General features: G+C 49.2%; 1 protein-coding gene across 1 annotated transcript in view; it reads right to left on the reverse strand.

Annotated features, from left to right (window-relative positions):
- Positions 1 to 21,044, reverse strand: part of LOC144143290 (vitamin D 25-hydroxylase-like) — a 33,312-nt gene that overhangs the window by 2,644 nt on the left and 9,624 nt on the right. The window contains exons 4-6 of the mRNA XM_077675063.1: positions 14,303 to 14,610; positions 13,170 to 13,285; positions 11,430 to 11,688 (exon numbers count right to left, since the gene is read on the reverse strand). Coding sequence (XP_077531189.1) covers positions 11,430 to 11,688; positions 13,170 to 13,285; positions 14,303 to 14,610 — 683 coding nt within the window. The remainder of the gene's footprint in view (positions 1 to 11,429; positions 11,689 to 13,169; positions 13,286 to 14,302; positions 14,611 to 21,044) is intronic.

A 21,044-nucleotide genomic window follows, 5' to 3' on the forward strand; every position in this document is an offset into this window, starting at 1 on the left:
ACCGTAATTGTTCGGATCCCCACAAACCCATTCAGGACCTGTGCTTTCTTTGGAAGGAACTAAATAAGAAGCCTGCCTGCGCCTCAAGATCGGCCTTGAGGGTAATATAGATGGCGATGGCTGTCAATGGTGGCTCTTGAAGAGTTCAGTTTGCATGCTAAAGATAGGAAGGTGTGTGTTATCCAAAGGCGAAATGATTCGATGACCCTGTCCTCGAATGTGAACTTAGTTTGTAAATTTCCCTAAGCAGGAGGGAACAGACAGTCGCATGTTACCTGTCATTTCGGTCCTCGCTTTTACCATCTCCTTTATAATAGCACTTATTATCCTCCGCGGTGACTCAGTGGCTAAGCATTTGAGGAATGGACACCACGAGGCTAAGTTACGACCAAGAAGGTGCAAATAAATTCTGGAAATATTCCGACAATTACGGCGGTTAATCTGCCGCAGCACAGCACAACAACCAAACAATGTCGTACGGCAAACAATGGAGTACGGTACGGTAACGAGAAAACAAAAGTGATCACATGAAGCAGTTTTCTCCATCAAAGCTCAGATGGACCCGCATGTTTTTCACTAGCGAAGACTAGATTCCACCGCTGTAGTCACCTCAAGTGAGCCACTCGGCCACTCCATTTATCACATAAAAGACGTCATGGATTAACTCAGGATTCAGTGAATTAGACGAGTTGGTACAGATTTTAATACCACTGTGCGATAACATGAGGACACAGGAAGAGGCACATGTAATACAGGACACGGAGCACAAAAACACCTGATTGTTATGCGGGAAACCAGCAATTTATACGAACAGCCACATCCTGGCGCCTCCGCAGACTCACCGGGTCGTAAACTCAAATCAAAAAGATAGTTAAAAAACGTTATGTTCAACACAGCTCTCGAGCATCCACACGTGCTGTGCACCCCTTCTTTAATTTTCTGCCTCCCCTAGAAGCCCACCCAACGGAGCAGAAAGTAAGACTCGGAGCAAGCCCAACTGGGAGGGAAACGCTATACTCGGTTACAACTTAAGAACGGCACCGAAGTTGCTGCTGTGCCTCATCACCGCAGCCGGATGTCACTCCGCGCAGCACAAGTAGCGCGTTACTGGGAATAGAGAGTTTTAGCTGACCGTTTCTGACGGTCCGCTCCGCTCCGATAGCAAGCGGGAGCGCCATTGCGCATGCGTGGCACGCTAGCGCGCTACCGGCGACACCGGAGCGGGGCCCCGCTCCGCTAACCGGGGCCTCTTAGCGGACCGTCGCGGCAGCTTATGCTACCGGGCGGAATGTTAACATGGCTGCCCCCGCAATGCGAGCGCGCTCCGGCGAACTTCGTTTCTTCAGTTGAAACACGACCGACGAAGCCGCGAAAGCGCTTCCGAATAGACAATGTTGCCACACACCTCAAAGATCTTTAGAACGGAAGCGAAAAACGTCGACCGATGCGCGGGGTTGCTTCTATGCAGCGCCGAGAAAGACAGCCTTGGCTTGGCTATCCCAAAGTTTATCGGCTTGTTTATTGTTATTTAGAAAAATTATACCATGTCAGCGACTACATTATACAAAAACAAATGTTAAATGAGGCCAAGAAAGACGGTATTTTGCTTTGTTTGGGCAACCAAATACAAATTCTTATGTTTCCTTTAGGTTGAAATTTTGGTTTACAGGCGCACGCGAAACGACCAGTCACGCGAATCATTCCCCGTCGAGGGAGATACGGTTATCGCTTAGCTAAAAGCCTTTCGGCTGCTGACGCTCCGGTTGTGCTGAGCGGAACGTCGGGAGCATAGCGGAGCGTCAAAAACGGTCAGCTAAAACTTTTTAATATTTTGAACATGGCACGAGCCGTTTTTGTATCTTGTTGGACCTAATATGCTTATAAACTACTGCAGCGACGGCAAACAAACTACGTGAGAAAAGGCAGACGATATCACGCATTCGTGGCAGTCTCCTTTCAAAACGCGCGCGCCCGTTGACATCCGGGTCCGTCGCTTAGGCGGACTGATACCGTACATGAGCTGGTGCCGTTCTTAACTTGTTCCCGAGTATAGCTAAGCTGGGTACACCGCGCCGCACATCACGGAAAACGCCGTGGACATCCCGCCTGATATAAAGACCAGAGTTCCTGTCCGACCTATAGCCCGAAATATGTGCCCTCAACGTCATGACGTATGGCGCTTAGCAAGACCTACTGCGTTAGAAAAGCAGTATGGAGGCCGTGCTTATACAGTATTCCGCCGCGTCTATGCAGACGCGGCGGAATACGCTAGATACGGGGTAACATTGGCGGTCGTTGCCTCCGGAATCGACCTTACTTTGTGCCTGACGTTTCGGTCATCAAACACCCAGCTGGCTGAAGGGACGGCTATCGCCGTTGACCTCTCCAAGACAAACGCCAAAGTCAATATTACGGACAGTCAAACAGCCTGGCAAGCATACCAAGCAGGTAGGATTTTGATACAAGCGCTTCGGGTTCTCCTCCAAACACCCCCCAGAAGCAAATGAAGATCATATGGACACACGTCCACTCTGGTCTTCGCGGCAACCAGACGGCAGCATCTTGGACCGAGAACTAACCCCCCGGGCAGCGCAAGAACAGTCAGAGCGGATCTAGCAACCACTCCTCAGATACGCCGACATTACTCAACATTACCGGCTAGCAAGGCGACTGTACCCACCAGTCACTGATCAGGCCACGAAAAAACAGGAAGTCATCCTGAGACAACTACAGACTTATACCTACCCACACCCAACTCGACTACACGCCATCCATCCTACTCTTTATGAATATATATGTACTCATTGCCAAGTCCCAGGCACACTGTACCATATTGTCTGGCAGTGTAAATTCAACCCAGATCTTCCCCCAATCCCAAACCCCTCACGCCAGCAGTGGAAGAGTACGCTGGCCAGCTACTGTCCTGCAACGCAGCTTTTGCTAGCGGAAAGGGCGAGGACAGCCGGCCGTACTAACGGCGCCATGGACCCCGACCACAAAAAGGCTAACTTCAACTGTAAAGTTTATCTCTCTCCCTCTCTCACCCCTTCCCCCCCAGGGTTAACCGAAATCAAGAAGTGCCATCTCCTTCTTGTAAACTGCAATGAACGGACGTGGTTTTTATGCATGTAAAAGTTCTCCATCATTTTTTTTTGACAAAGTGTTTTGTTTCTAAACAGCGGGGCTGGCTGGTCGAGTACTGGCCTTCATGCGCAGTCCCCACAATCCTTGCAGTGCGCCGCTAAGTGCGAGTTGGAGGTGACTCCTTTCAGACTGCACTTCTGTTCGCTCAACCTTTCCATTTAAACACCCCCCAGGTCTGTCCAATATACATCCGTCTGCATGCGAAATGAATCTTGTACATGACTCCCCATGCGCAATTTGCGAACCTCTCCACGTGTTTTACACTGCAAGTTCACCGCTGGCGTTCGTTTCCTCATTGCAACCGCTTTTGAAAAGCTCGACAAATGCCGCTGAGCCGGTTCCTTCCCGAGAAAACCACCTTAGTACGGTACCAGGTTCCAATCTTCTTCAACCGGTGCCAAAAGCCGTATATGCATAGGATGACGGCCACCTGCTTGCGTGGTTCGTCCTCGCCCATGTTCAATGTCTGCTCCTTTTCTTGTTTGAAGCGCTTCAGAATCATCTGTGCTTCCGCCAGCGCAATCGACATAGGACACCCGACTTCATCCAGGCTTTTACTGCGAAGTAGTAAATGTGTAACTCCCCCCTCCCGGTCTCATTCCTGTGAAGCCGATTTACTTTGAGCCTCTCCGTGGCTTCGCCTTGGCAGAGCCGACCCGTTTTTCAAAACTGTCATTCCCCTCGTCAGTACGGACGCTTGTTTCACAAGTCATGCGATCGGCTGATAGCGGCGGTTGGGCCATTAGCGAGTTTTAGCTAACCGTCTTTCACGGTCCGCTCCGCCCCGATAACAAGCGGGAGCGCCACTGCGCATTTGTTGCGCGCTTGACCGCGAACGGCATTGGCTCCGGTTTCGCTGAGCGTGCCGCCGATTCCAGAGCAAACCGTCGGAAACGGTTTGCGAAAACTGTCTATTTTCAGATGGTTGAGGAGAAAAAGAGGAGCGCGAATGGGCGAAAAAACGCCCGAAAGCCGCCGACGCCGCTGCCAACCATGCAGCCACCGCACTTGTCGCCTGAAATTCCCCCTCCCTGCATAGCTGTGAACTGGTCCAGGTTGAAGAGAACTTGCCTGGTAGGTGTATTTCGCGCCTAAGCATGCGCCCATCACTGGTTGCGGTTTATGCGTGCAAGGGTTTGGGGTGGAAGGAGGGAATGTGTACGCACAGCTGGGCTTCATGCCGCTACCGATAACACACCGGTTGTTCTGGTGGGAGACATAAACGTGGAAGACTCATGTGTAATACACCCTGTCAGCTGCGCTAATGTAATTGAGCGGCTTGGGTTTGGGCTGATGTGTTACGCCGACAGTAAGATGCGTACGGTGGGAGAGGAAAGTGGGCAGCCACATCCTTGTTCGCTAGAAAAAAGCTTGAGGCCTTTCCCGCTTTAACTCGCTATGGGACGGACGCTTGTCACTCGCCTAGAACAAGAAAAGCGGGAATTGAAGAAGCGTCGGCCCGAACAGAAGCGCGAATGGGCGAAAAAAAAATGAAAAGCCGCTGTGCCGCCTTTGCCGCCTCAAGTTAGAGGTGGTCGAGTAAGCCGATAGTATTTATTCAGCCTAAAGGCTTTCAGAACGACAATTTCGACGGTGTGGTTCTCTTCTAAGCACGCGCACTCAACCGATTTCTGGTTTAGGCATGCACATGTTGAGAATGGAGGGAGGGTGGCCGTGCACGCGCAGCTATAGGTTTCATGCCCTCACTGATAACATGTCCGTCGTACTGGCGGGAAGGTTAAATGTGGGCGTAAACAGTCCAATGCAGCCTGTGCGTTGTCTTCAGTGGTCGAGCGGATTAGGTTGGTGTGTTACGCAAACGGTAAGATGCCCACCCCGCGGCCAGAAAACACACACCTTTGTTTTCATCGGCAGAAATGAAGCTTAGGTTCTTCCACGTTTTATTCAGCTTATAGGCTAGGAAGTATGCTCAATTGCAAGTTACAAACAAATATGCTTTCGTTAGTGCACTCCGTGGGCTGCGTTCAGCTTCACAGATCATCCTTCATCACAAAATGGAAAGACAGTAATATCTTTTTACCTGGTCCGAACCACCTCCCGCTATGTTGCGCACGCACCTCTTATTCAGCGCCGAATAAATAAATGAAGGCCTTACCACCACTGGGGTTAAGGCCACTGTGGAGCATGCTCAAAATCCTTCACCAACACGACAGACGCGCGAACCATAGAGTTTCATACTAATATATACTAAAGGGAAAGCTGGTGCTGCATTCGCGGGCCGCCGTGGGCGGCGCCATCGCTGCTAGCGACGTTCCTCGCCTCCTTGGCTTGGTTAGCCACATGGCTTCTTTTTCGCCTTGGAGCCAAAATCAATAAAAATGAGTAGCATTGGCTTTTTATTCTTGCATGAAGCTTATAAATAATCTCTAACAAATATATCTTTCTGGAGGTTTAATTTTATAATAATATAACACATTCGATTTATTTTCTGCAGTAATATTGTTGAATTTTTGCAGCCAGAGGCAATTTGTCAACCTATTCGTGAGCCATGCCAAGGACAAGTGGAACGTGCGAGCCCGGTACATGACCGAACGCTCGCTGAAGCGCGGCTCCCCTAGACAGTGGCCCCAGGTTTCCCTCTAGTGTATATGAGTATGAAACTCTATGGCGCGACCTTCGGATTCGGACTCCCTTTGAAGAAAACGAACTGGTCTCGGCCGATACTCCCGTCTTCTTCGACAGTCACCCAGTAACTGCTCGCGTCGATAACGGCGCTGATAATTCGGTCTTAAGCTTTCCCGCCCAAGCAAGCTGCGCAAAGCCACGACGCCGTGGTGTGGGCCCCAAATATGCACAGCTGGTGTCTGTACCACCCGAATCAGATTTCAAGCTGCCACCTTCCCCGGTTGTTTTGTTGTGCTGCGGGAATGCTCAAACCCGAGAACACTTGATTTGGACTTCCTTCGAGAATACAGAGCTGTTATCAACTTACGGGAGTTCGTTGTTGCATTTTTGACCTCGCGTCCTGTCAACGATGAGGGACTTTGCGTCTACACTTTACGTGTTAGCGGCGACAGCGTTGCCCTACCCCCTAGAGCTAGCAAGTTTGTTACTGCCGAGTGCAAGCGATAGGCTTTTAGTGCGGGTATCGTCCAAGAAAGCGTTTCACTGCTGCTCGCCCAACAAATCTGTGTAGCACAGGGTCTTGTTGACGTCCCCAACGTGAGAACGGAAATACGCATTACGAACGTCAGCACGGAACGCCAGCATTTATCGAACGGGACTGCAGTCGCCTTCCTGGAAGCAATAAGTGATCAGAACACACCAGGAAACCTAGGAGTACAGTTGAACAGAATGAACCAGGAAACGCCATGAACGTTGCCCTAAATCCTAACCGGACACCATCACAACCGCAACAGCTTCTCAGCGTTATTAACTCGTTTACTGACTGTTTCGCGCTGTCATCGCAAGTACGGCCAACGGTGATAACTAAACATCGTATCATCACTGGCGAAAGCGGACAACCTATTCGGCAGCACCCTTACCGAGTTTCGACTAAAGAACAGGACGCTTATCGTCGTCAAGTGAAGGAAATGCTCCATGACGACGTCATACAACCATCGACAAGCCCGTGGGCATCAGCGGTCGTCCGCGTTGAGGAGAACGATGGTACTCTCATTTTCTGTGTGGACAACAGGAAACTCAACAAAGTAACGAAAAAAGGACGTCTACCCTTTGCCACGCTTTCACGACCTGTGTGACCACTTGCGCCATGCTTGATTATTTTCGTTCATTGATCTCCGCAGCGGTTACTGTAAAATAGAGGTAGATGAAGGAAATCGTGAAAAACAGCTTTTATAAGACCTGATGGGCTGCTCGAATCTAGGGTGCTTCCTTGCGGATTGTGCTCGGCCCTAGCCACTTTTCAACGAATGATTGGCACTTTTTTGTCTGAGCTAAACTGGAAGGCATATCGGGTGTGTCTGGACGACGTTGTGGTGTTTTCAAAGACGTTTGAAGAACATTTCAACCACCTTCGTGCCGTTCTTGAAGCCATCCTCTCTGCCCAGCCATCACTAAAGCCAGGAAAGTACCACTTTGGGTACGAAGAGCTTAAATTTGTGGGTCACGTAATACGTTCTCAAAGCGTCCGTCCAGATCCCGAAAAAAACAGATACGGTTGCTGCTTTTCCAACGCCAACCGACCAAAATACTGTACGTCGTTTTCTAGGTGTTTGTGCCTACTATGGCCAGTTTGTGGAAAACTTTTCCAACATAGCGGGACCATTGACGTGGTTAACAAAGAAAGATGTGCAGTTAAAGTGCGGCCAGGATGATTCTGCAGCATTTGACGAGCTCAATGGACGCTTTCGGAGCCCACCTGTAGTCAGCCACTCCAATGAGGGCGCTGTCGCTGAGCTGCACACAGATGCAAGCGCCGTTGGCTAGGGCACCGTACTCGTTCAGTGGAAAGATGGCGTGGATCGGGTCATAGCTCAAGTGACCCGTACTCTGTCACGTGCGACAGCTATCTATTCCACGACTGATAAAAAATACTTAGCCGTCATATCGGCCATCACTGAGTTTCAACCATATTTGTCCGGGATACATTTCAGGGTGGCTACTGATCATCAGCCTCTATTTTGGTTGGAAAATCTAAAAGATCCTTGGGGGCGTCACGCTGGGTGGAGTCTCAGGTTGCAGGAATTTGATGTATCACCTACGAGTGAGGTCGTGAGAACAGCGACGCGGACTGCCTCTGCCGTTCCACGATGGACTGAACCTCGAACGACAAAGACGGCAACGAAGGCTTTCTTGGAGCCATGACGCCCTCTGCCCTTGCTCAAGAACAACGTAGTGATGCGGAGCTGCGCCCTGTCAGCGATTACCTGGGGGGGACCACCCCTCGATTGCGAAGCTCGCGCGCCCGTAGTCGTACGTCGTTTTGTTTTCGAAAAACATCCTGTGTAAGAAAAATTTCGCTGTCACAGAAATTACGTGCTTGCTTATTCCTCCGAAATCCCTGTGTGAAGACATTTTACAGTTACGTTACGATGAACCATCCTCAGGCCATCTAGGCTCGTCGAGAAAGATACAACTCATCGAGAAGATACAAGATAAACTCGTCTAGAAAGATACAAAATTCGTCGTATTTTCTGCGAGCGGATTGCATGTTGAATGCAAGAGCTATAGAGGCGATACATAATTTCGTACAATCGTTTGCCCAAGCGTACGTGGACAAACACACGATTTATTCATGTTTGAGTTTTTCAGTGCGGCCATAATAACGTGAGCACATGTGAGGCTGTGCATGCAAAATAGTGAAAAATCTAAAATACCCAGCGCAGGAAACTTAGATGCACATTGCAAGTTCGTTTCGAAATCTTGTGAGCCGTTTGCGATAGAAGGTAATGCCGCAGTTTTGAAAACCAGGTGCAGAGAAAGCAGGCATAATTGACCACCAGGAGAACACCGAGGTGGCGTGTAAAAAGCTTTCACTAATCAAGAAGAACTTCGAAGTCATAAACGCAACGCGAAGTGTATTAGTACAAATTAAGAAGAAATGAACGTGGGCAGCGCAAGTAATGCGAAGGAAAGATAACCGTTGGTCATTAGGGGTAGCAGAGTGGATCCCTAGAAAAAGCAAGCGTGGCAGGCGGCGCCAGAACGTTAGATGGGCAGATGAGATCAAGACATTTGCGGGGAATGGTTGGCCGGAGTTAGCGCAGGACCAGGATAATTGGAGAAAAATGGGAGAGGCCTTAGACCTGCTGTGATCTAGAAAGACTGGTGATCATGATGATGATGACGAAGTACTTCCTCAAGGAACGTTTCATTCCCCTCGCAGACTACACAATCTGACGTCGTTCATGTCGCAAGAATGAAGCTGTACTACACCCGCCCGACCTCACATTGAACTGCTCTAGGACTGCGCATCGGGACGATGCATCCACAGGAAAGGGGGTAATGCCGCAGGTATTACCTGTTTTGAACTGTGGCACACGGCTATTTTCCCTACCGGGTCATGTACGATAGTACAAAAACATGGCTCGGAGAAGAAGAGAAGCTTGACGAGCTAAAGCTTCAGCTTTTGGTGCTTCGGTTCCACAACATCTTGTGGGTCCTCTGCAAATCCGGCTGGTCCAGTTAATACTGGTTTTCTGTCGGTATTTGTCACAATATAAAGAATCATCCACCTTCGAAGTTTCATAATCGCCTTCAAGGTGCTTTGTTTTATGTCATAATATATTTCAAGAAATTCAACAGCACGCTCTCCTAGCACAGAGGAAGCGCCTGGTCACTGCAGGATCAAGAGAGGTCTTTTATAGTAGATTAGCGAGCCACCGCAGAAGAAACAACTAGAATCCCAGGTGGACAGGTCTCCGAACTCGCGACTCTCCATAAAAACTCTCCCCGTGCAGAAAAACCTCTGTCGAAACCAACACAAGGCCAGGCGTCAATTCGGGACCCAATGTTTTTCGAGAAAACTTCTAGCAATATGAAAACATAGTATACACCGATGCGGTGATGTTTGAAAGTACGAAGACAATTTTCTCAGTATACTGCCCTGGTAACCTATTGTGCCTTGGTCAGCTCCCTTATCTGCTGTGTAACCGGGCAATATACGAGGTTAGGCTCATAAGTGGAACTGAATCATTACATAATGCACTATTATGGATACATGGGAGGCAGCCCTGAACAGGTCGTCACCTCAAGATTAGTGTGAGCTAATTGAGAGGGCAAGAGAGCCATCCTTCGGCTGCCTACAGTACGTTACCCCCTTTTCTGAACTTCCAGTACATTTTGCTCAGTGAAGGTATTGCTGTTCTGTATTAGCAAAAGCCAAAGAACTTCAGTAAAGCCACGAATTCAAATTGTAAATACTTCTAAACGCTGACACCGTCGACTTGTGCATCCAAATAGCCAACATCACTAAGCCGCAATCTTTCTCGGCCACGTATTAAGCCACACAAGCGCAGATGGCCTGTGTCTTTCTTGTGCCACGGAAGATAAAACCTGTGGTGGCTAGTTGTGCTCGCTACGATGGCCTTTATTTTTTGGAGAGCACTGAAATTTAGCAAATGCAGCAACTCTGCTCGAAAAGAACCCTCGACACCGAATCAACGCTATCGCGTGTTATATCTTCAGAGCTAAACGGAGATGCTATCTGCAACTTTTTGTTTGAGAGATTATTGACGCCAACAGATTGGTGCCAGCAAGTCGGGAGCCGAAAACACGAGAAACACACGACTTACGGGCCACAATTTCATGCATTGGGAGAACCGGCACATGTAAGGTACCGCCACCGGTCGGACCTATTCAGAGTCCTTATTTGGCCCAGCTACGCTTCTGCTGCATAATATTTCGGTCACAAGAATCTCCGCCAAGGCCGTAATTGTTTCTTTTGAAACACCCGCCCTTTTTCAGCGGTGAACCGAGATCATTACGATTGGGCCAACATGACGCCCTCAGTATTTATCTACGGCAAGGTGCAGGCGGTTTTGGCAATTGACCGTTTCATAATTTTCGACTGGGAGGAACCACAGCTGAACCTCCCTTTTTGAATTGCGGACAACATATTCAGCAAACATTTCCACAGCTACTGGATAAACAGACGTGAAGGTATCGCCAACGCGCCGTTTCCAGGTGATTGCTTTTATGTAAATCTATCGCTATTGAACACTTTCAGTACGTCAGAGGTTCTGCTGTATTTACATAGTTGAATATTGATTAGCTTAAACCTTGTCAAATTTCTAATAGCAATGCGGTGTCCGTCTCGCTGATGAAAAGTATTAATTCGTCGCTTGGACAGCATTCTAACGGGCGGCAATTCCCCCCGAATGCAAACAACATAATCGTAAGTAGGCGAGGCCATGGTAACGCTGCTGCAGTCACCCACACGAAGTACACATTAACTTCCAATGCGTAGTTGGTGACGCACACAACGCGTCACAATGGTCGCGTTGTTTGTCTTCCAACAGTTTGTCTGCCTACTCAACTATCTCAGTGATACTTGAAGCATTAGAAACCGCGTCTTCACCTGGTACAATGAATGGAGACTGCCGCAATTCTGTGCTAATGCTCTGCTCTCGTGGATGAAGCCCTCAGAATTTTGATGAAACCACAAGCACAGCTGGAGAATAAAATGAGCACTGGAAGTGGGAGCGCCGATGTCCGTTCCAGGTTCTTTAATCGAATTGTGCTGGGCACATGAAGGGAATTGCTGCGATGCAGTACCAAGTAGCCCGCATAGCCACCTCAATTTGACTAAAGTCGTACACTCTTTGCGGCATGAAACAGCGCGTAAGAAGTCAGTACTCAACCCTCGCGGGATGTTGAACGGGGTGGGCATTTTCCAGCGGAACATCTCCCACATAGTGGCCATGGTGAGCGGCATGTGCACGTGGTCCTCCCAGGTGGGAGCCCGGTCACGGCCCACCACGGTATCGATCTCCCGCTGCAGCTGCACCTGGAGCGTGTCGGATCGGTTGGCCAGGTTGAGCAGGTGGCAGTACAGGAACACGGGGCCCGTGGTCACGGCGCCCATCAGCAGGTCTATCAGGTTGCCCACAAGCCGGGAGACTGCGCATGAGAAAAATTTCGCGTCTACACAAAGTGAACCACGACGAGCGGGCGAAGCAATGTGGATCGTTTTTACCGGAAATCCCCCAGTAGAGTGCTTACTACTGCTAAAATGATTTCCAATCGAGTTCAATCCAATGCAATTAAATTGCATCCAATCCAATTCGTTTCAATTCAATCCAAATCCAATTCAATCCAATCCAGTACAATCCAATCGTCCTCGCGCATGCGAAGCACGGCTCTGCAGGAGCACCTCTGAACATTTCATTTTGTTCTTGTTAACCTTTTCTACACATTTTGTTCACACATGTTTCGATTTACACGGTGCTCTGTATCTCTCTCTCCCTCTCTCACTGTATTTTCTCTCTCTCTCTTTCTAACTTTTTGCAACCTTTTGTTTTGTTCTTGTTAATTTTTTGTGAACCTTTTGTTCACAGAGGTTGTGATTTACAGGGTGCTTTGCCGTGAGCACAGACGCCGGACGCCGGACGGAGAAGCCTCGCACTTAAGGTGCTTCACGCCTAGAAAACTTTACGGCTAGGCCTGTTGCACCACAAGACCATTCTCGCACGACACAGTAGTGTTGACACGCCAAAACCAGCATTGGGCTAAGTTATTTCTTTCGAATGAGACGAGCAATTCTTGAGACGGGCAGGTAGAGGCAGGTAGAGGGAGGTGGATGAGACGGGCAGGTAGAAGCAGGTAGAGGGCAGGTAGAGAACTTGGGAAAACACGGCGCCAGGTGCAATTGACGTATGTCCTTCGACTACGTGTGACTAAAACTAAAAACGCGCTAAAAAACGTGCGTGGCGCGGAGTGTGTGGTGCGGTAGACTGCAGAGGTTGATTATGATGACGGTTGAATTTTTATGGCACAAGGCCAACTGGGGCAAAAAGTGCAGAATTTTCGGATTGTGGAGCAACTCCTTCGAGCCACACCGACTTCCTCTAGACATGCCCGCATGCAAGGCACTAGGAATCACAAACCCCCTAGAAATAAAGTAGTTCTAGTCATACAGTACGAACTAAATGTACTTCAATCATGGGAACTCAGCGCCCTGCAGGGGAGCGATTTACTATAAGATTTCGCTGACATAAGCATAGGAACGATTGTAAAAAATGCGAGGTGTTTCGGGGTTCTCTTTGTAGTGGCCTGAGTGTTGATAAACTTTGCTTAGGCGCAGATATACCCGGAGCATTGTTCACAGAGAAATTTTAGTGAAGTTGTGCGCTGTGTTTTTTCTTGTCCAATAGACGTATTTGCTTATTTTTTGCATGAATGGTGGGCGAGATACAGCAATCTTGAGGGGAACGGTAATAAATCATCTGAAAAGCATCCGAAAGGTGGAGGCATTAAACTTTCTAAATGCTGCAGCTTCCTTTTTTGCTTTTGCAATAAATTTAGAAGGAAAGCGGAAACGAACCGCAATCAGAGTTGTATAAACTGCAAGAAAGAGTCTATGTGAAGCCTTAAAAGATTACCTGAAAAGTACTGGCTTCCGTCCTTCTCCGCTTGACGAATTCTCTCCATGTAGATGTCGATGTAACTCTCATTCCGTTCACCAGTCCGCGTGGACTCATTTATATCCACCAAATCCCTGGGGAAAAGAAGTCGTAATGCCTAAACAGACCTGATTTTCGTATAGGGTACATAAAACTACCAGGAATACTAAGAATAAAATTGTACGCACTATAACTGTCAGTGTCCTAACAGCAAATACAAGGAATAATGGTATTATGTCCGCTTTTTCTGGAACGGAGCAGAGAAGACGCTCTAATACCTGGAACTTCACCAGCAAATGCAAGACGCGAGGTTGATCGGGTGTGACCATGAGTATGACTATCGAAACAGTTAGAGGGTGTGATCTCGACGATCTCGATAAAGATTGTCGTCAGAGTAAGTGCGGTACAAGGCTCCAGAGGACTTCACTCAGCCATTTGGTGGTCGAACATTTCAAAGAAGATTTATTCTGTTTGGAGCTGTGGACGAGAAAGTTTAATAAAGTAACATTACGTACTTAAGTGCGGCATCTCGCAGGACCGTTCAGAGTATAGTAATAAGGACTTTTAACGTGCCATACATGAAAAAAAAATGACTTCGACAAAGAAAAAAACTTCCACAAGAAGCAGGATTGTTTAAACCCACCATTCCTTTTGATTTTTCAAAAGTTTTCCGCCTAACACGGAAGGGCTCCTTGCTTTCATTCAATCTACAGATGGCCTGGCCAAAAGCGCAGTTATGACAAGATTTTTGCAATACACGTTTTCAAGCCAACTAGGGTCAGTTAGGTTAAAAATACTGACAAAGAACGTAAAAGTTGGAAAGAAATGTTATGCGTAAGCCACCGGCAGATCTCGGAGGTTCTATCCACAGTGAGGGCAAAGTAGAAAATTTATTTCAAGGGCAGCGGGAGACGGCCGTAGACATGGCTCTTGAACCAGCCTCAAGAGCTCAACTTCATAAAACGCTTGAGACCACCTCCCTATGACCTAAACGCACACCAGCCCTCCCCAAACAATGGTTGTTAGTTGTGCGATGGCTTAGCGTTTGAAATTCAAACGTCAAGCGAGTAAAGGTGTTCTTGCACACCAACGCAAGGTTGGGCTACGCTTACCGGACCACTGCGTGAAGCTTCGTGAACAGGCGCTCTCGATTGGCGCTGGGCGAAGAAGGCATCAGGCGGTCTAGCAGCACCGTCCTCAGCCAGGCTGTGCGGTGCTCCACAGGCACCGTGGCGGACTCAAGCTTGAAGCCTTCCAGAGCCTCGTCTAGTGGTCTGCGACGAGGGTCTTCTAGGTCGTAGCGGTAGCCTAGTAAAAAGCGACTGATCGTGTTCACGGCGCTCCTGTGCAGGTACTGGCGGCAGGCTACTGGGCGCCCTTCGTGAGCAGCCAGGGAATCTGCAAGCTGCTGGGCCTCCTCCTAAAATCGGAAGCGAAAGTTCAACATCCGCTGTGAGTACACTAACCCGTGTTTCAATATTCATTAATATTTATTTCGATATTCAAGAAAACGTGAGACTTTACTCTGGATTGTTGGCCAAATTGTTGATTAGACGTCATGGTTTTTATCTGCGCAAGAAAGGGCAGTGGGTGAAACCTAAGAACAGGGGGAACCACTGCGCAAAATCACTTAATTTGCACTGTCGTGTGCCTGTCGCTCGCTTACGTCCAGTGTCTCTTGCGCAGTTGAAACTATGGCGCTCAAGAAAATGTTATCACTTGCAAACACCAGTCTCTTACGTGGTAAATCATGTCCCTATTACCTGACAAAGGATTAGCCATATTTCGACCACGTTAAAGAATTTGGTGACAGCGTCGTTTGAATGGGGAACACATTTGCATAAGTAGCGGCTGCGTTCTCAGCGGCTGGGCTCTAGATACCACAGCTTACCGCTTTTCTACAGTGACCTCACAAAGCTACAGTGTCTCGTTCTTTGTGTCTCATCTTTGCTTTCGGTGTGTATATTCCATTGAACGTGGCATTATAGGCTAGATGCCTGCACCTTGTTCAGGTGGTTGGGATAGGATTTTATTTCAGCAATTTTTGTGCTTAAAAATATTACCGGTGCGATTTTACGCCAAAATATGTTATCAAACCTTTACCACCAGCGGCAAAATTTATACATATCCACTGTGCTTAGCTCACAGTTGGACACTAGAAATTATTTTGGATGAAAGCAAGTCGATAACCAGCTTTATAGCGTAATTTAAGTTGACAATATGCACTTTTGCGCATATTGCGATGAGTGGTTTGAAACATTTGCGCCGGAAAGAGTTTGGGTACACCAAATGGCAATATAAATAAATCTTAGTTGGTATATTCATGTATCGCTTCATATAAATTCGCAAACCATCGCACGTAGAAAGTACACAATCCTTAAGTGTGTGCACTCCTTCAGCTGGGGAACAAAAAAGCCACCAGGGGGCTGCGCAGCGCACAGTCACGTCGCATGTGCTCCCGCTTTTGGACTCCTTGGCTCCGAAACGACAACCGCCACCGCAGCAAATTTACTACGAAGGTGTTTGTAGCGTCACCAGCTATTCGCCGATACCACCCATGACCCAGTCTGTGCATCCGGTGGACCACAACCAGCGCTTCAAGATTTCAGGTGGGGAACGCTGTTAACCCAAACCTGTTCCTCGCAGTGCGCGCAGCGGCTGAGCGTGCCGCCGGGCACGTCGCGATTCACATCGGCAGCATTATACTCCTCGCGCACGCCTCCAAGTGCCATGGATGAATCGAACGAAATGCAACCAACGCATGATCCCGCCAGTGGACGCACACTCCCGCGATATGACCCGTGGCAACAAGTACGCCATGCCCGCCATCAACGCAAGAAACTCCCGGAAGCCGATCAACCGCTTCCCGATACTCCCGCCCCATGCAAGCCAACACTCCCAAAGCTGCCCGCAAATGACTACAAGATCATCATTCGATCTCCAGGCGGCCTGCGAGTCGACGCCTGGACAGCCCAACAGTTGGCCACCAGTATTGGCCACCAGACAGTTGGCCACCAGTTGGCCACCAGGCAGAGATAATTAGAAGGATCAGAATGGGGTGGGGTGCATATGGCAGACATTCTCAGATAATGAATAGCAGCCTACCATTGTCGCTGAAGAAGAAAGTGTATGACAGCTGCATCTTACCGGTACTCACCTACGGGGCAGAAACCTGGAGGCTCACTAAGAGGGTTCAACTTAAATTGAGAACGACTCAGCGGGCAATGGAGCGGAAAATGATAGGTGTAACATTAAGGGACAAGAAGAGAGCGGAGTGGGTGAGGGAGCAAACTGGTGTTAAAGACATATTAGTAGAAATTAAGAAGAAGAAATGGACGTGGGCAGGGCATGTAATGCGAAGGCAAGATAACCGCTGGTCATTAAGGGTAACAGAGTGGATCCCTAGAGAAGGCAAGCGTTGCAGGGGGCGGCAGAAAGTTAGATGGGCAGATGAGATCAAGAAGTTTGCGGGGATAAATTGGTCACAGTTGGCACAGGACCGAGGTAACTGGAGAATAATGGGAGAGGCCTTTGCCCTGCAGTGGGCGTAGATAGGCTGGTGATGATGATGATGATGATGATTCAGCAAGCAAGCAACATTCCTATACAGGTCTTCTGCTCAGAAGTCATCACGTTTCCACAACCCGTTCAGAACCTCATCACGCTCAGCACATCCAACGAAGCCTGCGCAGACGCACTACGCAAACGTACCAGCATCCACTTGGGCACCACCGACTACGAAATCACGACGTACCTTAAGCACTCACCGGGCACTTGTCGTGGCGTCATACAAGCCATAGAACCCGGCACCTCTCCCGAGCAGCTCGTCACACTCATCACAACAACAGGACCCCAGATACTGGAAGCTTGCATGCTCGGTATGTCCGACACGGCGACCATCACCTTCGACGGCCCCCACGTGCCTTTCTACGTGCGTGTCTACGGAACACTTGTTTGCTGCAAACCCTACCGCAACACCTATGAGTGCTGTGTGCGCTGTGGTGAACTCGGACACCGTTCCGATGTGTGCCCCTCTTCCCGCCGGAGCATCTGCCCCCAGTGCCACACACCGGATCCTGCTCCCGACCACCTTTTCGGCCCGCAGTGCAAGCTCTGCGGACTAGAACACCTTACTGGCAGCAAAGAGTGCCGCCACAAACTACGACCACCTCCACCCCCCGCACACGTGCGCATCCGTCAGCAAACAATCCCGACCTCTCCACCACCAGAAGACCCCTACCTCTGAAGCCGGATTCCCAACGGAAACCACAGGTGAGCTGGTCATGCGTCGCCGTCCCCCCCTCCCCCCACTACAGCCGACTTCCTACCCCTTGATCCCCATCAGGAAACAGCGCCAACTACACAGTTAGACGCCTTAATCCGTGAAAACGCCCACTTGAAAGCGCAAATAGTTGACAATGAACGTCAAATAACCCTACTTCAAGAACAAACATCAGAGTTGCGAACACTACTTAACACAAGCACTCAGCATACACAGCAGTACCCCCACCAGCCGACCCCCTTCCCTCTATCTCACCTTTGCAGCCCTTACTTCTTCCATTGCCGACCTTGAACTACTGTTCCAGTCAGAATTCACCGCTCTTGTAGTCAGAATTCAGGCCTTGGAAGATAATGCAACTGGCACCACCAAACGGAAGAAGCAACGCAAAGCGGGCCCTGCTCTCACCCCTGCCTCGTTCGCTGACGCCATTATGGACGACGATGCCTCCTCCACGCTCTCCACGTAAACTCCGCGTGCCTACCCAACCCCTCACAATATGGCAATGGAACTGTCGATCATTCCGTAAAAAGAAAGCCTCCCTCCAACCATATACATCGCAACACCTCCCAGCCGTCATCACCCTTCAAGAAGCTGACGCACAGCACCCGACCCTTCGAGACTACAATACCTTCCAAAACGACTCATCCATACGCACAGCTACGCTGGCCCACAAGCGATATACTGCCCAGCACCATGCCTTGACATCCACCATCGATTGTATCCTGGTGGAAATACTACCAACTCGAAAGGGTGACCACAGTATTTTTGTGCTAAACGTCTATAGTCCCCCTCAGCTCACTCTCGCTGACTTCAACTCCCTTTTAAAACAAGTACTTTTCCTCGCTAAACACCACCAGCTTGTGATCAGTGGAGGTTTTAATGCTCCGCATATTGCCTGGGGCTACCCTCGTAATGCCCGAAAGGCACCATCGTATGGGACGCTATGAATCAACACCGGCTTACGTTCTGGAACCTCCCAAACACTCCCACCAGGATAGGCAACAGTGTATCAAGGGATACTACGCCAGACCTCACTTTTGTTCGCAACGTGAGGGAATACACATGGCAATGCCTCCCTGACACGTTTGGTAGCGACCACGCCATCATATTCATAACTATCCAAGGTATTGCCCCTTCTCGCATAGGCACGGCCCGACTCACGGACTGGAAAGCCCTTCGCGAACATTTACCCGCGGAAGAAATTAACGACCCCGATAGATGGACGGCCGCTCTTTCGGATGTACTGAAAGCCCACTCAAAAGAATTCCCTCTCACCACCGACTATCCAGCCGTCGACAAACGCCTCAACAACTTGTGGACTGCGAGAAACAGCCTCATCAAGCGTTGGAAGCGCAATAAAAGAAATAGGAAGTTTAAATTACGCATTGCGCACCTTACACGGCAAGCTGAAGAATATACACAATCCTTAAGCCGACACAACTGGATGCAATTCTGCGATCGCTTGCAGGGCAATTTGGGCACCCGTAAAACATGGCACCTAATACGCTCCCTAATGGGAATGAAAAAGACAAAATCAGCCACTGAACAGAGCATTCACCGCCTTATACACAACCACCCAGGCACCGAGCAAGAATTAATTGACACCTTACAAAAGAAATTCGCACGTGACCCGTCACAACCTTCTCCTCAATATCCGGTGTACTCGGGCAGCCACAATGCCGCACTTGACACACCCGTCACCATGCAAGAACTAGAAGCCGAACTGAGTAAACTCATCCGCAACACTACGCCGGGACACGACCACATCCTCAATAAGCTCCTCCGCAATCTGGACGACTTGGCTCTTGAGAATATCCTCCAATACATCAATGACCACTGGGCCCGCGGCACGGTCCCACCACAGTGGCGCCATGCCGACATCACACTTATTCCGAAACCTGAGACATCCGTCTCGCTTTCAAACCTACGTCCTATTTCTCTTACCTCGTGCGTCGGTAAGCTCATGGAGCATTTGGTTCACACTCGCTTGACTGACTAATAGAAGACAACGCATTACTACCAAATACCATGTACGGCTTTAGCCCACATCTGTCCACTCAAGATATTCTACTTCAGCTAAAGGAAGACATCATCCTTCGTATAGCTAAAAATCACAAATACTGCATTCTTGCTTTGGAAATCAAAGGAGCCTTCGATAACGTCACTCACGACGCCATCCTACACGGCCTCCCCACCGTCAACCCCGGTTAGAACAACTACAACTACGTTAAGGCGTTTCTAACCGAGAGCACGGCGACAGTAGTACTTGTACACCTACGCTCACCTAAGTTTACCGCTATTCCACGTGGTACCCCACAGGGGTCTGTCATTTCCCCACTCCTTTTCAACATCGCTATCAAAGATTTATCTGCACAACTCTCTGCCATACCGGACCTGAAGCATCCTTTGTACGCAGATGACTTAACTTTATGGACAACCACAGGATACATCGGAGACCAGCAAGAAGCGCTTTAAACAGCTGTTGATTACACATGCAGGTACACACAGGAGCGCGGTCTTACACGCGCACCAGAAAAATCGGCCCTCCTTACCCTTCAACAACGCACAAAGGACAGAAGAATCTCCCCAGTACCAGACCATAAACTCCATATTCAAAACTTTCCCATTCAAACTGTTACCGACTTGCGCATACTCGGACTCACCATCCCACAGGACGGATCGGGCTCCCATACAATCCTACAACTTCAGCGCACCATGACTGAGCTAAACCGATTAATTCGCCGTATCACGCACAAACGTACCAGACTGAAAGAACCAGACCTCATCCGACTCATTCAAGCCGTGCTTATCAGCCGTGTTACGTACGGTACGCCTTACCTGTCCCTCAAGCCAGCCGAACGGCGAAAGCTAAATATTCTTATCCGACAAACATACAAGACGGCCCTCGGACTTCTACATGAACATCGAACGCCAAGCTGTTGCAACTGGGCTTACACAACACCTGGGAAGAGCTCTGTGAGGCGCAACGCACTTCACAACTCCAACGGCTCCAACTCACTAATGCTGGACGTGCGACCCTAGTGCGCCTTGGATATCCACCGCCTCCGGTCTCCAGATGCAGAATACGTGTTCCACTGTCTATACGAAAACACATCCGCGTTACCCCAATTCCTAGACATATACACCCTACTTATCACATTGGAAGACGAAGGGCCCGCGCCAACTATCTTCAGGCACAATTTCAAAATCAAAAGGAGGTGCTGTACACAGATGCCTCTCTCTACGTCACCAAAAAAGCCTATGCGATTTCAGTTGTAAATAATACACTTCAGACCGTAGCCACAGCCACTGTCCTCACCACGGACACCGCCATTGCAGAGGAAGCAGCAATAGCCGTGGCAGCCACCACAACACAGAGCGACTACGTTACGATACTGACCGATTCTCAAGAGGCTTGCCGCAACTTCCTGCGAGGCACTCTCTCCCCAGCAACCCTCAATATTCTCAAAACCAAAACTCACCTACCTGACCTCTGCATTATCTGGGCACCAAGTCATTCAGGCGTAGTCGGCAATGAAGCGGCGCATACCGCGGCTCGAGAAGCAGTACAC

This window comes from Haemaphysalis longicornis, unplaced genomic scaffold (genome assembly GCF_048455015.1).
Source record: "Haemaphysalis longicornis isolate Haplotype H1 unplaced genomic scaffold, Haemaphysalis longicornis Haplotype H1 scaffold_6, whole genome shotgun sequence".
In the NCBI taxonomy this organism is placed as follows: Eukaryota; Metazoa; Arthropoda; class Arachnida; order Ixodida; family Ixodidae; genus Haemaphysalis; species Haemaphysalis longicornis.